Source organism: Seriola lalandi, unplaced genomic scaffold, assembly GCF_002814215.2.
Source record: "Seriola lalandi dorsalis isolate HSWRI2012SDOR001 ecotype SW California unplaced genomic scaffold, Sedor1 jcf7180002054942, whole genome shotgun sequence".
NCBI classification, from domain to species: Eukaryota; Metazoa; Chordata; class Actinopteri; order Carangiformes; family Carangidae; genus Seriola; species Seriola lalandi.
In genome coordinates, this window is record NW_019525493.1 from 1,310,536 (window position 1) to 1,327,731 (window position 17,196).

Genomic DNA, 17,196 nt, shown 5'->3' on the forward strand with positions numbered 1-17,196 from the left:
CAATTCATAGACTTAGGCCATGTACAGCATGAAATCAGATCTCAATTGCTCACAGATTGATGGAAAAGGGCTTTTTTAAAAGGACATCTTTATTGAAATGTCTTTATTAAAATGACAATAGTTTGTTTCACTGCCACCAGAACTCTGTGACTTGTGGTATTAAACCACATTTGTTGTTAACACAAGGAACTGCAGGTGTCGTCAAATCAACCAGGAATGAAATCTTGGGTGATGACTGTGCTTTGTCACTATAATCATGATCCCTTTTTAATATAAAAGAAATTGAATAGTGCAGCTCTAACTTTAGCAATTAATATGGCGAGTAGGAATGCTATGCTGACAGACCTAGTAACACTCTAAAATAACAAGGGATTAGTCCTTGTATTACCTCTGTAAGTTTACATTGCACACCACCGAATCTTCTATCAACACCCCACATGCTGCCTTTATTTCCTCAGTTGTGATATTTCATGTTGTACACAGTGGATCTAAGCAGCTTGTGGATTCCTTCTGCATGAATTTCATTCATACATCTTTGGGGTTCCTGAGGGTAGCTTGACAGAGTTGTCTTAAGATTCAATGTGCCCACATTCATACATGAAGCTTCATGAAGCCTTTAAAATCTTTGTCTCTCAAGTGCACATACATCACATTCATCAAGATAAGCTTCTTTTGAAGTCTTAAGAGATACTGAGATACAATAAATTGCAGGAGATAGATTAATAGTTATAGTTAAATTACTATCTTTATTGTCTTATGGTTATTTTTAAACATTCTTGTCTGTCTTTGCAATCTTTTGTCAAAACACTTCTACTGAAAATTTTGATTTGATGTTTTTTTTCTAATCTTCCTGCTATCTGGGCACAGCTGATTGAGCCTCTTTGTAGCTCTGCTAGTTTTCTCATATTGCTTTTTAAGTGGTGATTATAAAATTTTCGCTTGTAAAACCTCTATTGTAGCTGACAAATTCTGCTGATTGCCATCCAATTTAATATGATTCAGTTTTGGAGCAGTTTATAACTTTTTATAATTTCATATAGCCTCTTGTAAGTTATCATTGATAATTACGGACACAGGAATATTTCCTTTGATTTCTCATTCTCATTTCTGCTTCATGGTCATGGATAAGACCTTTTATAATGCTCCTTTCTGTCATCTGAACAGGTCTGCACTTTTGATCATACGTTAGTGATATGTCAAACCTCCCCAATACTAACTCTGTAGTAACAACTAACCTCCGTTTACTCAACCTATGAGTGTGTAAGAAATTCATTAAAATCTAGGTAAATGGAAAAGGTGGAAATGTAAACGCTTCTCCATTACAGCCATTAACCTACAATAAGGTAATTTCTCTGATACAGCAAGAGGTCAGAGTGAGTGAGTCAATGCACACTAATTTATTAGCCCAAAAGCTGTGTGTGTGTGTGTGTGTGTGTGTGTGTGTGTGTGTGTGTGTCTGTGTGTCTGTGTGTGGAGACTGAACATGCATCTGCATTCACTCACCCATTTATTTCTTTCTATTGCCCAGGCTTTCTCTACATAACATGGTACAACTCTCAGCACTTTTTCCCCTCCGTCTGGAAGGAAAGGTAAATGAGTCACGGCACAATGACATTGTGCTGTCTCTCCATTGTACACACAATAAGACAAAATTAGTAAAAAATAAGACGAAATTAAATTGTAATAAAAATCAAATTGGCAACAAAATGGAACAAAGTAGGATAAGAAAAACAGACTTCAGTAATAGAAATGGGGAAGAAAAAAACTTTTTGCAAATTAAATATATAGTTATGTATACACTTATCTACATATATGTATCAATGTATATACTATACACACATACAGATCAGTTCAGTTGAATAAAAAGCAGGTTTATTTTACAGGCATAACAATATAATTTGGTAAAAATAACTATAAAGAAGAATCTCATTAGTCTGCATATTTCAACCTTTAATATATTTTACATAGTATTTGTAAATGTACCAATGAGTGCACATAAATAATCCAAAATGAAATCCCCCTGGCAGCCATGTCCAACATTACATAAAAACAAAAATAAAATTGTGACAACTTATTATGGCTGTAGTAGAGTGGTTCTCTATAAACAGACTGTGGGTTAGCATAGAGGCAGTTTTTCTATAACACTTTCCATTCTTACAGTCTAACCCACGTGTGCACATTTAAACATGAAATAGATTAAAATTTAAATGAAATAATTTTCTTTGAAAATTTAGTAGAAAAACATTTGTAGAAAAAAACACTTCTGCGCTTCTGACTAGTTTAAGGTAATCATTAATACTTTCATCAATTTAGGCAAACAATAAAGTAAAAAACATTAAGTGTATTAAAAACCGTGTACACAGGTTTTATCAGCTCACAAAGCAACTAGCCATAGAGGAGCGTGTTTAAATTGATGCCATCTGAAGTATCAGAATGATTGATATTGTGAACACAATATACATTGTAAGTAAACATTTGTGAAAATTTAATGTTGACAATGATGTAAATGTTTTGCATAAAAAATTATTTTAAAACAGTTTGTATTTATTTTCGTCAATCATATTGTTAACGTAACATCAGTCAGTGGTTTCACTTCATTTCTTCCTTTGCAATGTTAATATTGACTTATAGTGTGAACATTAAAGAAAAACAGCACAACATAGTAATGTTTAATATTATGGTACTGAAATGATGCAGTTTGCTAATCTATAAACATGTCAAGTGAGGCATCAAGTCAATCACTTTTTCCCATCTCAGAGGTGTTCACTCTATCTCACACAGAGTCACAGAGCCTCTCTTAAACCAGAAGCCTGGGAAGAGCGGTTTTGTGAATTTGGCATGGAAGGTGTGTATGAGGCTCAGCTCTCCTGATGTGACACTGTAATAACTCAGAGAGCCACCATCCCAATCCAGAAACACTGCTATTTTTTGGCAAAGAGACAGTTGAATTGGTTCGGATGTATTTCCATGTATGGCAGTGTATCCAGTGCCTGAGCAGAGCAGACTCCAGGACATGTTATTGCATCCTAGGCCACCACTTCTGTCCCATTTCCTACCCACCTCTCCATATGACATTGCAATGCCAACCGTTCCCTTCCACTCCACCTCCCAGTAGCAGAGACCTTGCAGACCCTCCTTACAAAACACCTGAGACCTCTTAAACCTTTCTTCGTTTTCAGGTCGTGCAGCCTTCTCCTCCACCTTGTGTACAGTTTTGATTTTTCTGTTCCCTTCACAAAGAACAAGCCTCCTGCCTGCTGTGTCCTCATTGAACCTCAGGTCTGCAACATCTAACGGAGACAAACAACACATAATTCAGTGTGTTAAGTGTTTTTTGTGCAGTTAAAAGACTACAAAACATTTAAACATGCCAAACAACACAAATGATGATGACATCTAAAGAAGAGTAGATATGAATTTTATTTGTAATTTTAAACTTGATTGAAAACTTGAAAAAAAGAGCAACAACTTTTAAAAATAGTCAAAGATGTCTCATGGTAAAAAGTATACATTATTACAACCTGTACTACCAGTGACGTTTGGCGACAGGCATATTATCTGACCCTCATTTCAAAACTATCAGGCATGAGGATATACTGAAGTAATAAAATAATGGAAGTCACTTCCAGAAAAAGACTTACATTTCTTCAATCCTGGCTTTAACCGATGCGCTCCACAATGGTCCAAACTAAACAAAAGGAAGATAGTGGTACTGTCAATAACAGGAATTTTCAACTTAAGTACAGATTAAGCGATTTAACCACTTAGCTTATATTTAACTAGTCAGTAAGTATGAATCTTTGAACTGAACTGAACGAAATGAATCAAATCAGCAAAGTGATTCATGATTTCTGCTTCTATTAGATTTGGTGTGTAGATGTATAGTAGTACATCCTGATATCTTAACATACCACAGTGTCGTCAGCTTCATTTTTGAATCATCACGTATAGCAGAGAGCTCCTTTTCCCCCTTGTCTCCTGGATGATTGTAACTGAGATCCAGATGTTTCAGGTGAGAAGCTGTGTTGGACTTGATAGCAGAGGCTAGGACAGAGCAGCCTTTCTCTGTCACCTGACAACCTGACAGCCTACACACACACACACACACACACACACACACACACACACACACACACACACACGTGTTTGTTTTTCTGGTTATGACATCCCAAATTAAAGTGTTTATTTCCTGACAGGTTGTTGTTTATACATTTTGAACAACTTGCTTTAAATTCTGTCACTGCATTTCCATGAATTATCTAGACTACTGCAGTCTAATGTGTGACTAGACATTAATGCTGACTAAGTGCTTTGTATCCTGATTATGAAAACAAAGGAAACACACGTAAACTACAATGTGAAGGACGGTGTAATTTCACATAGGTTTCTATAACAGGACAGTATACAGTACAAATGGCAAACAAAACTAGGTCAAAACCTAGTATATGGCTTGACCACATATGGTTAATGTGAAAATTTGAGGACATAGTTGAAAACTGTTGTTGAACCGCTGTAAACAACTGACATCTATTTGCATTCTGCCTAGTGTCTAGTGGGTATTTGTCCTTTATGTGATTGTTTCTCTACTCTCCTTGCTCACATACTGTAAATAGTATTTTAATACAGCCAATACATGTTTTTCTGTTTCTGTTGTCAGACAATGGAACATTTTTGAAACAGTACCTGAAATACAGTGAAACACGGGGTAACAGAATATCTTTCAAACTGCTGCTCCGCCTCTCTGCCACTACTGGTGACTCTCGTCTAAGTAGCGAAGGTGTGTTAATTGTGATCATTTGGCAACACTGCAACCTGTAAATGCCCCCCTAATAGAAACTGTTTTCACCAATTAATTTTGAAAGAGCAACAGCCAAGGGGGAAACTCTAAATCAGTCACGCTGAATTTGGCTGACCAGTGGTCAACTATGATCACTCAGTCAGTCAGTCAGATACAGACATTCGCGATTATAGGGCTGTCCCTGCTGTTGCGGTCCAGCCAAAAATAGGAATAGGAAAAACAGGACATTACTTCAAGAATTGATGAAAGTCTCTAAAGAGGCAGTCTCTGTTCTTATCTGGAAATTGTATTTTGTGCAAAGAAACATGTTTACTGCACTGATCAATCAACGTCTTTGCACTTTTAAACATTATAACCCCTATCCCTGTTACTTATAAGCAGGGATATACTATAAAAATGTTGAGTAAATGAAATGTACACTTACTTGAGAATCTCCAGTTTACAGTGTACACTCTTTAGGCCATCGGCAAGTAGCTCCACACCTGAATCCAACAGGTCATTATGACTCAGGTCCAGATTTGTGAGGTTAGAGGATGCAGCCGTGAGGACTGAGGATGTTAGACCTTTGCAGGACTCCTCAGTGAGCTTGCACCAACTCAGCCTGTAAAAAGATTTGTCATCAGAAATTCCACCGGACACATCAGCATATATACATATATATGTGTGTAGAAGAGGCTGCTATGTGTAAGGACCGTCTCTTTGGCAAAACAGACTCAGCTGGTGAATTTGGCAAATTTATAAAAGCAGAAACTTGGCCGGACTGATGCTAGGATTAATTTGTAACAAAAACTTTGGGATAGGGTTAGTAAATGGGTAGGCGAGGACCCCCCATGTTCTTTGTATTGAGGTATAGCTTCACTTCGGCACATTCTATGTCAGGCTGTAAAATAAGCCCTCTCAAGGGGGATATACCTGGAGACAAGTGCAGTGTTTAGAATAGCAAGTGTTCTGAAATAAACTCACCAGATTCAAAAAGAAAACATTGTATTGAGGGGGTGAACAGGCAGCACTTTTGAATGATGTGTGGCTGCTGGAGGGAGGGACTGGAAAATTAGTGTGTTGTGGGCAGAAACACAGCATATTGTGTATTTTGAGAGTGTACAGTACCATAGAGGATGCAGGAGAAATGGCATATAAGCAAAAACAACTAAGATATAAGAAAATCAGTCCATGCATGCATTAAGGAGAACTGGATACTGTTTTCAAAGATAGAACTCAATTTATTCCTATGACATTTGCTCACTGAGCACATATGCCAAAAGAAAATTTGTCTTCTTCATATGCTGGTATTGTAATAAGTGAATGTTTTGTTGATTGCAAGTATAAGGTAGCTGAGAAGGCATGTTTGTTTAGTTTGTAGGATTAGGCCTTGTTATCCTATTGTTGGAAACATTCTAGTTAGCTTATAAAGTTGTGAGCTAGTTGTTGGTTATCATGTTGCTAGCTGATGATCATACAGACAGAAGTGTATAGTGGTAGCTAGGATAAGGTAGCTACAGAGGCTTGTTTGGTGTATTTGGTGGATGCTAGTGGGAAGGATTCAAGTTAGCCATCCATTGACTGGAGCCAATCCCAGCTGACATTGGGTGAAACCTATCTATTACAAGGCTGAGACAAACAACCAATTATACTCACATCCACAGCTATGGGCACTTTAGAATCACCAATTAACCTAATGTTCATGTCTTTGGACTGCTGGAGTACCCAGAGGCACAAAGAGAATATGCAAACTCCACACAGAAAGTCCCCTTGCCCGGAGGGCTTGAACCCAGGTCCTTCTTACTGTGAAGTGAAGTGCTAACCACTGCACCACTGTGCCACCCTCTGATTCAAACTATCTGAATTTAAATGTACCTTAGATCAGGATAAGACAACAGTGCCACCTGTCAGAGGACTCAATAGATTTATGACAGCAAAGCCTGCTGAAATAAGTATAGATTTTGTTGTTTATAGCAAGATAATAAAATCATATTTGAATTAAGAATAATCATTTTTAAAGTACTTACAAAGTAGTTTTGGAGACTTTGACCACTGGCAACATTCCCAGAAGAACCTTCTCTGATTTCAGGTACTTTTTTAGATCAAACACATCAAGATTTTCATCTGACATCAGCAGCGCAAAGGTCAGAGCCGACCACTGGGAGCCAGAAAATTTTTCAAACTCTTTTGACTTGAGTTTCTTTTTGACTTCTTTAACAAGAGAATGGTCATTCAGCTCATTCAAACAGTGGAAAAGATTGATCTTTTTATCTGCATCACTGATCTCTTCATTGATCTTCCCTTTGAGGTACTTAATTGTTTCCTTGTTTGTCGTCTTGTTATTTTCTGTCTTTTTCAGCACCTCTTGCAGAAGATTTTGATTAGTCTCCAGAGAGAGACCAAGCAGGAAGCGGAGAAACAGATCCCAGTGTCCAGTTTTGCTTTTTAAAGCCTTGTCCACTGCTGTCTTGTAGAAGTCTGATGAAGGAGAGTCTGCAGGCAGATTTTCACCTTTGTTCCTGAATGTGTGAGAGACATAAAAAGCTGCCAGAAACTCTTGAATGCTCAGATGGACAAAACAGAAAAACTTCTTCGGGTTCAGCCCACATTCTTCTCGTTTGACCTGAGTGAACAACCCTGAGAAAACTGCAGTTTTTTCTATGTCAGTACCGCAGCTGGCCAGGTTTTCTTCAGTGAATAGAAGGTTTCCTTTCTCTAGTTCCTCGAAAGCCAGTTTTCCTAAAGATAGGACTGTTTCCTTGTTCCTTGTATTCCAGCATGAATCTGCTTCAGAACTCTCACTTGTCCCCTCTTCTCCATACTTCACATTAGCCTGTCTGCATTGCAGCAAAAGAAAGTGTATGTACATGTCAGTCAGAGTCTTGGGCATCTTCTCTTCCTTCTCTTCTATTTCTTCTCTTTTCTCTTCTTCTTTTTTTGGGGACAGGTTCAGTAAGTCCTCCAGAACTTGTGAAGTGATCCAACAGAAGACCGGGATGTGACACATGATATAAAGGCTTCTTGATTTCTTGACATGCGACAAGATTTTTTCTGCCAAATCTTTATCACTGAATCTCTTCCTGAAGTACTCCTCCTTCTGGTCATCATTGAATCCTCGGACCTCTGTAACCCGGTCAATTTTATCACCAGCGATAATACTGGATGCTGCAGGTCGGGAGGTGATCCAGATTTGAGCTTTAGGAAGCAAGTTTCCTTTGATGAGGTTTGCTAGCAGAACATTTACTGAAGTTACCTTTCTCACATCTGTCCAATCCATACATTCACTGAAGTTAAGATCAAGGCGACATTCATCCAGGCCATCCAGGACAATCAGAATTTGGTACTTGTCATAGTCCTTTATTTCTGATTTCTTCATATCGGGAAAGAACAGATAAAGAAGTTCCTCAAAACTGTGTTCGCCCTCTTTTCTCAAGTTCAGCTCCCGGAATGGAAGTGGAAATGTGAAATATATGTTTTCATTGGCTGTACCCTCCGCCCAGTCCAGCATGTACTTCATTGATGCAATTGTTTTTCCAATGCCTGCCACTCCAGTAGTTAGCACAGTTCTAATGGGTTTATTTTCTCCAGATGCAGGTCTGAAGATGTCATGATATTTAATTGGTGTTTCTTCTGGTTTGTATTTCGCCTCTTGAACCTGTCTGGACTCATGCTGAGCATTGACTTCTCCCCTCTCCCCCTCTATGATGTAGAGATCTGTGTAGATCTCATTCAGAAGAGCAGATGTTTTCTGCCTATCAATCCCCTCAGACACCCGGGCAAATTGCTCCTTCAGCTGAGATTTTAGTTTCCGTTGACATCTGACATCAGGCTTCTCTGTAAGAAAAATATTTTTAAGTTATTGTTGACAGAAATTACTGCAGAACATAGGATTACATGATTGTAATGATTTTTTTTTTTACATTTGTTTAAATACACGCTCCCCAACTAATAGAGAAGCAAGGTTTGTCCAAAGAGTGACATAAGACAAGGTACTGTTAATTTTAATGTCTTAATCCAGAGCGGCAAAAAGGCAAAAGCCTGAACTTTAAATAATAACTTAAAAAAAAAAAAAAAAAGATATTCTATCTCTTCTAACTTTCTCTCTGAGTGATCATTTTATTGGTGATTTTTTGAGATGATGTCGCAGATATAAAATCAGGATTTGACCATAGGCAGTCCAGCCATATACTACGTTTGACCTAGTCTAGTGTAGTAATTATGGATTCTTCAGTAAAGGGTAAGTAATGATCAGATAATGATGAGACACTACCTAATAACTACTCTACTTTAAACTAAGGCTTGGTAATGAGGCCAAAAGAATCAGAAGATTATTTGAATTGCGACAGTATGCAACAAAACTAAAACTTTTTTATTACTTCATGTGCAAGATAGTTGAGCAGTAGTAGTAAAAGACCTGTGCCACCTGCAATGCTCATTGTGATGCACATTCAAAAAAAAAAATCCCTATTAATCAGTTTCAACCGAGATAAAGCAAAACAGTCTTCACACTAAGTCATCATCTCCCTCTGTTTTTGTGGCTGCTAGCCGCCTTTATTTCCTTTTATTATCAGTATTTGATCCATTCGGTCCAAAAATATTTGGAATATCGAGAATAGCCATATGATTAAATTGTTTTATCCCATTCCTTTGTGAAGGAGCCAAGAGGAAGTCAACCAGCTTGACCAGCACAAGTTTTATTACATGTTACTCAGCATAAAAAAACAAATATTCACATTAATTAAATTAGTGAATATACCTGCTTGGGGTTGACTCTACCCTTACTGAGGAAGTTTTTATGAGCTTACCTCGTATTTCTGTCACCTTGTCAAATGAGTCTTCAGGCAGTTGTTTAGCAGATGAAGGTCTGGAGGTTATCCAGAGCTGGGCAGAAGGAAGCAGGTTTCCTGTGATGAGGTTTGTCAGTAGCACATCCACTGAGGCTGGCTCTCTGACATCTGTCAAGACATCGCTGTTGTTGAAGTCAAGAGGAAGTTCAGAAGTGTCCAATCCATCCAAGACAAATAAAACTCTGAAATGTGCATAGTTAGATATGACATATTCTTTGGTTTCCTTGAAGAAATGATTAAGAAGTCCCACCAAACTGACTTTTTCCTCTTTTATCAACTTAAGCTTAGAGAAGGTAAGTGGAAATATAAGTTCTTCATCTTTGGCTCTGTCCGTGAGGGTGTTTGCTGAATCTTTCAACCAAGTGAGAACTGAACTCTTATTTTCAGCCCACGCTTTGATGAATTTTTGCACATGGAAGGATTTTCCAATATCAGCTTCTCCGATAGTCAGCACAGTTCTGATTTTTTTTTCTGTTTCATTTTTGAAGATTTCAGATATTTCAATGACTTTTGTGACTGATTTTGGCACAGTCTGCCCATCTTTGTCTTCATCATTGACCTCATCCATGCTGACTTTTCTAATGATGTGTTCCGTGTTCGTCTGGTTAGGATGATTGGTGTCTTCAACTTGAGTGATTTCTCTACTAAATCTTTCCCTCAGGCTTGATACCAGCTGCTGTCGGCGCTTCAAGGTCTCTGAATAAATAGAAAATGTTTAACATATTATACCAGTTTTTGTTTCATTTTCTAATTAAAATTCTCAGTCAAATAAAAATAATGACATACAGATCACAGAATCTAATATTAGCTATGAAAATGTCCTTGTATTTTACCTTGACATTCTGTCACTCTCTGAATATATTGAGGAGGAATCTTGTCGACTCCTGAAGGTCGAGAGATGATCCAGAGACGAGCAGAGGGAAGCAAATTCCCCTTGATGAGGTTTGTTAGCAGCACATCCATGGAGGCTCGCTCCTTTATATCACTCAGGTCCTTGTTGTTTTCAAAGTCAAGATGAAGTTGACATTGTTCCAGGCCATCAAGGATGAAAGCTATTTTATACTTGTCATAGGCGGGAACTCTTTGTTGCTTGATATCATTAAAGAAATGATTTAGCAGATCTCCCATACTTTGAACTTTGTCTCTTCTTGAATTCAGCTCACTGAAATCAAATGGTACTATCAAGTCTATGTCTGTGATGGATTTTTGTTTTGCCCAGTCGGCCATGACCTTCCTTGTTTTAAATGTTTTACCAATACCAGCCACTCCCTTCATCAGCACTGTTCGGACTTTGTTTTTCTCTGAAGATTTAAATATTTCATTGTAGCTTTTTACAAGTGTTTGTTTATCCTCCTTGTCTTTGACAGTTGTTATCTTGTAGAGGTCTGTGTGACTCTCATGTTGACTCTCTTCATCTTTATAATCCTTGAGGATTCTCTTCTTCAGGTGTGCTCTGAGTTTGTGTTTGGCATCTTTCTCTAAAGTGAGAAAATACAATACAAATTATTCAGAGACTTCAAAGAAGGAGTTATGTTGTAATGGCAGTAATTTTGCACTCTTCAGTGAAGTAAAAGCATCTATACAATGCAGTATAAGTATATGTTGCCTTGCTTAGTATTTCCCCTGTTTCCCTGTTGTTTGTTAATTTTCAACATTTTCAGCAGGACACCATCTTAAAGTTACATAGTCTTTTTCATTGTTTGTAAATAGAAATAATTTTTATAACCAGTGCTCTTAGTTATATCTATTTCTCCATTTATAAATTACAATTCAAGAAATATAACTTACAACACAACATAGCAAACTGTATTAACGTAGAAATTTATATTTTATAATTAGGTACCACTTTATTATTTTTACTGTAATTTATTAACCAAACTATTATCCATTAATAAAGCCATTCATTATGACTTCAAAACCCTTTAAATTGCCTTATTAGACAATGGTTGTATCATTTTAATTTTGTGTCATCATCTCTATGATCTTGCACAGTGTTTTGTCAAATTCAGCCGCCTCATCCTAAAAAAGAGACAGAAAACCTCCTAATTTTATTGTCTTGTGTTGCTGAAATGCTTGAGTTTACAAATAAATTATAGACTTATGATATTCTGCACTTATAAAATATTTTCCACAAAACTATTCCATGGAATCATAATGTAATAAATCTTTCTTTTGTGATGTGTGCAGTATATGTGAGGGCTTTCTACCATATCTGACATATTCTCGGACCACTGTCATGAAGACACTCCGTCTAATTTCAGTGTATATGTCAATTTTGGTTGGACCACAACAGCAGGGCCAGCCCTGTAATCTGTAATGTTGCTGACTGACTGACTGACTGATGATATTTTCACCACTGGTCAGTTGTGTGGTTCTTGACTGAGTTAGAGTTTCTGGTGCAAACAGGGTCTATCATGTGGTGTTTACAGCCTGCAGTGTTGCCAACTTAACACATTGTTACTGGATTTCGAGACTTTTTTCAAACAAATTGCGTATAAACCTGGTACATGACTGGATCGTGTATGAATGCTGATATGGCGGATAAGGGCAACAGCTCTTGTTACAGGCAGTTCTGGTTTCCTGGCTGATCGGGAACTGCAAGGAAGCTGAGGAGCTCTTCCAATACACTGAACATCACCTCCATTACAGAAAACAAACTACTTTCATTACATATATTATTATTACTAAAGAAGGTAGATGAATAACTAAACATAAGACACACAGAGCAGAGAAAAGGGAGAGAGAACGATAGGTCATCGGTAATGAGGCTTTGTACCGACCGCTATGACCAATTCTACATAACAAACAGAGGAAGTTTGACATAAAGATCTGCCTCCAATAAATGTCTGTTACTTGGGAGTAAATAAAAGCTAAACTATTGTGGATCCCAGACAGAGTATATTCTCTGTGTGAAAGACAAAATAAGACAGATAGTCCATCTCAGGCCGCCCCATTGACTCGCCTGGTAGAGTTCGTGCAATTTGGGCCTAATCCTTGCCGTGGCAGCCAGGGTTTGAGTCCAGACTGTTGCCCTTTTGCTGCGTGTTGCTCTCTCTCTCTCTCTCTCTCTCTCTCTCTCTCTCTCTCTCTCTCTGTCTCTCTCTGTCTCTCTCACACTATGACTGTAATAAAGACAAAAGCCTGAAAAATAACTTAAAAAAAGAAAGATATTCTGTCTCTTCTAACTTTCTCTCTGGAATTAATTTACACTAAATACAGCTGAAATCACATCACTGTCGTTGTCTTTTATGTGTTTAGTGATTTTGTTGGACTAGGTTGCATTTATAAAATCAGGATTTGACCATAGGCATATAGTATATATATATATATATATATAGCCCTATATCCAGTTTATATAGCCCTATACTAGATTTTGACCAAGTTTGTACACAGTTCAGTGTTACTGCAAATCTCTTTCTTACCTCGACATTCTGTCACTCTCTGAATATTTCCAGGAGGAATCTTGTCGACTCCTGAAGGTCGAGAGATGATCCAGAGACGAGCAGAGGGAAGCAAATTCCCCTTGATGAGGTTTGTTAGCAGCACATCCATGGAGGCTCGCTCCTTTATATCACTCAGGTCCTTGTTGTTTTCAAAGTCAAGATGAAGTTGACATTGTTCCAGGCCATCAAGGATGAAAGCTATTTTATACTTGTCATAGGCGGGAACTCTTTGTTGCTTGATATCATTAAAGAAAAGATTTAGCAGATCTTCCATACTTTGATCTTCATCTCTTCTTGAATTCAGCTCACTGAAATCAAATGGCACTATCAAGTCTATGTCTTTGTTGGATCTCTGTTTTGCCCAGTCAACCATGAACTTCCTTGTTTTAAATGTTTTACCAATACCAGCCACTCCCTTCATCATCACTGTTCGTTTGTTTCTCAATGAAGATTTAAAGATTTCATTGTAGCTTTTTACAAGTGTTTGTTTATCCTCCTTTCCTTTGACAGTTTTTATCTTATAGAGGTCTGTGTGACTCTCATGTTGACACTGCTCTTCATAATCTTCGAGGATTCTCGTCTTCAGGTGTGCTGTGAGTTCGTGTTTGGCATCTTTCTCTCACATGAGAAAATACAACAGAATTCATAAAAACTTCAAATTAAACACTGTAGTAATTTCACACTCTGGAACACAATGATGGCAGCTATTAAATAGAGTTTCATGTGATTATCAGATTGTGTTATAACTTCAGTTAAAGCCCAGAGAGGACAATGGCACTACAATGTGACTATGAATATCCAGTGTTATGAGATTTTAATTCCTTTTTCGAATGTATCTTTGTTTGAGTACCTGAATCTCTGCTGAAGTTAAGTGGGTCATCCTCAGACTGGATCCTGGTAACTCTGCTGGGCACTGGTTTCTGTGACTGGATCCGGCTTCAACACAGACAAAACATTTCACTGTTCAGTGCTCAGTTTGTGTCAGTGGTGTGCCGTCAGTGCTAACAGGGCACGCAGTGCTAATAATAGACATCAGTAGAGCAATACTAAGGGGGAAGCCGTATATCTCTCTTTACATCTGATGCTTAGATCAGCTCTCTGTCCCATAAAGAATCTCATATAGCCTGTTGCATTCGTCATATAATTTACTGCCCTCTCATGGAAGCAATATTACTATATTTGATGTCAAATGGTATGCTTCACTTTTGTTCAACTTTTACAGTGAATGCGCATATTGTTTTTTCTACCATGGCTCTCACTTTTCATGGAAACATTGCTAGGTGCAGGAGTGACTAGTCTGTCTCACTTAAGCCTTTTTTACAGTGTCAAACCTTAACATCTCTCACATTATTGGTGAGCCTCAGAGTAAAACTTATAATATTCCTCTCATTATCTCAGAGTCATTCTTTTCAGTTTATTTTCTATCACAACCCCAACATTACTAAAATATCTTACCCTGGTTTTCCTTCACTGACGTTGGGAGGGTCGTCCTTGGACCAGTCACTTTTAAGGGAAACGTTGGTGGGTGCAGGAGAGACTGGTCTGTCTTTCTCAAGTGAGCTTTAAAACAGATTGATAAAAGCCTTTACAGTGTCAAACATGAACACTTTTAACATCTTCAATATTATTTTTGAGCTTCAAGATTAAATCTATATCCTAGAGACTATAGAGACTGGTCTGTCTCGCTCAAGTGGGCTTCCAGACAGATTTTAAAAATGTTTTTTACAGTATTGAACCTTAATATCTCTCATATTATTAGTGAGCCTCAGAGAAGAACTTATAATATTTCTCTGACTATCTCAGAGTCATTCTTTTCATTTTATTTTCTATTTGACTACAAATGTTACTGCACCAGAAACCAGTCTGTATTTCTCAAGTGGGCTTCAACACAGATTGTAAAAATGTTTTTTACAGTGTCAAACCTGAATATTTCTCATATTATTGGTGAGTTTCAAGATGTAATCTAGTTTCTTTTCTCTATAACTCCAAATCATACTGTATCAGAACCCTAACGTACTAAAATATCTTACCCTGGTTCTCCTTCACTGAAGTTGGGATGGTTGTCCTCAGACCAGTCGCTTTTCATGGAAATGTTGGTGGGTGCAGGAGAGACTGGTGTGTCTCTCTCAAGTGGGCTTCAACACAGATTGTAGAAATGTTTTTTACAGTATTGAACCTTAATATCTCTCATATTATTGGTGAGCCTCAGAGTAGAACTTATAATATTTCTCACACAATATTACTAAAATATCTTACCCTGGTTCTCCTTCACTGAAGTTGGGAGGATCATCCTTGGACCGGTCACTTTTCATGGAAACACAGCTGAGTGCAGGAGAGTCTGGTCTGTCTTTCTCAAGTGAGCTTTAAAACAGATTGATAAAAGCCTTACCCTATCAAACATGAACACTTTTAACATCTTCAATATTATTCTTGAGTTTCAAGATGAAATCTATAGTTTATTTTCTCTATAACTCCAGATCTCATTGTATCAGAATCCCATTACTAAAATATCTTACCCTGGTTCTCCTTCACTGAAGTTGGGAGGATCATCCCTGGACCGGTCACTTTTCATGGAAACATAGCTGAGTGCAGGAGAGTCTGGTCTGTCTTGCCCAAGTGGGCTTCAACACAGATTGTAAAAATGTTTTTTACAGTGTCAAATCTTCGTGATAATCACTTAAGATATTATAAAACAAATCAATTTGAAAAATATATTGTTTCACTTTTTATGAAAAATACAAAGAAAAAATGTCAGCAATAAAACTTCAATTTACTTGTAAAGTGATTTTATCCCAACTTTTGTCCCTTTTTAATTTAAAGTCTTTGTATGTGTACGCTTTTATAAATAACTGAAAATATTAATAAGTTAAATCTTTTCCCTCACAAACTTTTAATGTTAATCAGACATAAATGAGATACTGTGTGAATGCAGTATATCAGCACTTTCAACAGTTTTTTCAGCTTGTCTGTGCATGATAAATAAACAAAGTTATGTTATTCTAAACAAACTCTCTCAAAAATGTTTATAGCTGCTTGGCGACAGACTTTTTACAAATAGTTAACAGCACCTTCCAAATAGGCATTTTCCCAAAGGCCTTCAAAAGTTCAGTTATTAAGCCTTCACTAAAAAAGAATAGCCTGGATGCCTCTGTAATTAGCAACTATAGACCGACATCAATTCTACCCTTTTTTAAGTAAAACAATTGATAAAGTTGTCTACCAACAACTTCACAACATTTTAACTTCAAATGGCTCTTTAGACAACATCCAATCAGGTTATCGAGCACATCACAGCACTGAAACTGCTCTTATTAAGGTCCTAAATGACAGCTACATGAAAACTGACTGGATATCAGTGCTGCTTTTGACACTGTTGACTATTCAATACTATTAGGCAGACTGGAAAATTGGGTTGGACTTAAGAATGTGCCAGTCCTAAACTGGTTCATGTCCTAACAGCAAAACAGGGACAAATACAAAGTGAGCAAGCTAGCATGACCTCATGTGGAGTATGTGGACAACACTCAATTATATGTAGCTCTGTCAACAAGTGACTATGCTCCTATTGACTCACTGTGTCTGTGCATTGACCAAATTAAAGAGTGGATGTGCCCAAACTTCCTCCAAATAAACAAAGTCAAAACTGAGATAATTGTTTTTGGTGCCAAAAAAGGAAGGCTGAAAGTTGTTGCACATCTCGAGTCCCTTTCTTTGAAGCCTAATGTCAGAAATCTTGATGTTATAATTAACTCCAATTTAAATTTTGACTCCCACACAAAGTCTATTACAAAATCAATCTATTATCATCTTAGAAATATAGCAAGAATTAGGAGATACATGTCCAAACAGAATCGAGAAAAACAAGATACTACTGTGTAGTTTCTCAAAGAATTGACTTAAAAATATTGTTGGTGTCTGAAAATAACTTCATGGTTTAGGGCTCAAATGAAACATGCTCAGTGTGGTCACAAATGAATAGACTCGAGGGAACCTAAAAGAGATCACAGAGAATCTTTCCCACTTCAGCAGATGAATGTGAAAACAGTCTTCCATTACCAGTATCTGCACATAGAGTATTGTACATCGTTCTGCACAAGGGGAAGACTTTTGTAAATATTACTTAGTAGTG

At 37.4% G+C, this 17,196-nt stretch overlaps 1 protein-coding gene across 1 annotated transcript; it reads right to left on the minus strand.

Moving 5' to 3' along the window:
• Window positions 1-1,494: 1,494 nt before the first annotated feature.
• On the minus strand, window positions 1,495-15,639 carry LOC111644736 (uncharacterized). Its single transcript, XM_023393696.2, has 13 exons — window positions 15,584-15,639; window positions 15,324-15,428; window positions 15,098-15,202; window positions 14,523-14,627; window positions 13,918-14,003; window positions 13,047-13,685; window positions 10,458-11,102; window positions 9,583-10,320; window positions 6,805-8,611; window positions 5,223-5,399; window positions 3,912-4,088; window positions 3,642-3,688; window positions 1,495-3,290 (listed from the first exon to the last, which is right to left on the minus strand). Exons 1-13 carry the CDS (start codon window positions 15,637-15,639, stop codon window positions 2,764-2,766), a joined length of 5,214 nt encoding a protein of 1,737 aa, XP_023249464.2. The 3' UTR covers window positions 1,495-2,763.
• Between the last annotated feature and the right edge of the window lie 1,557 nt (window positions 15,640-17,196).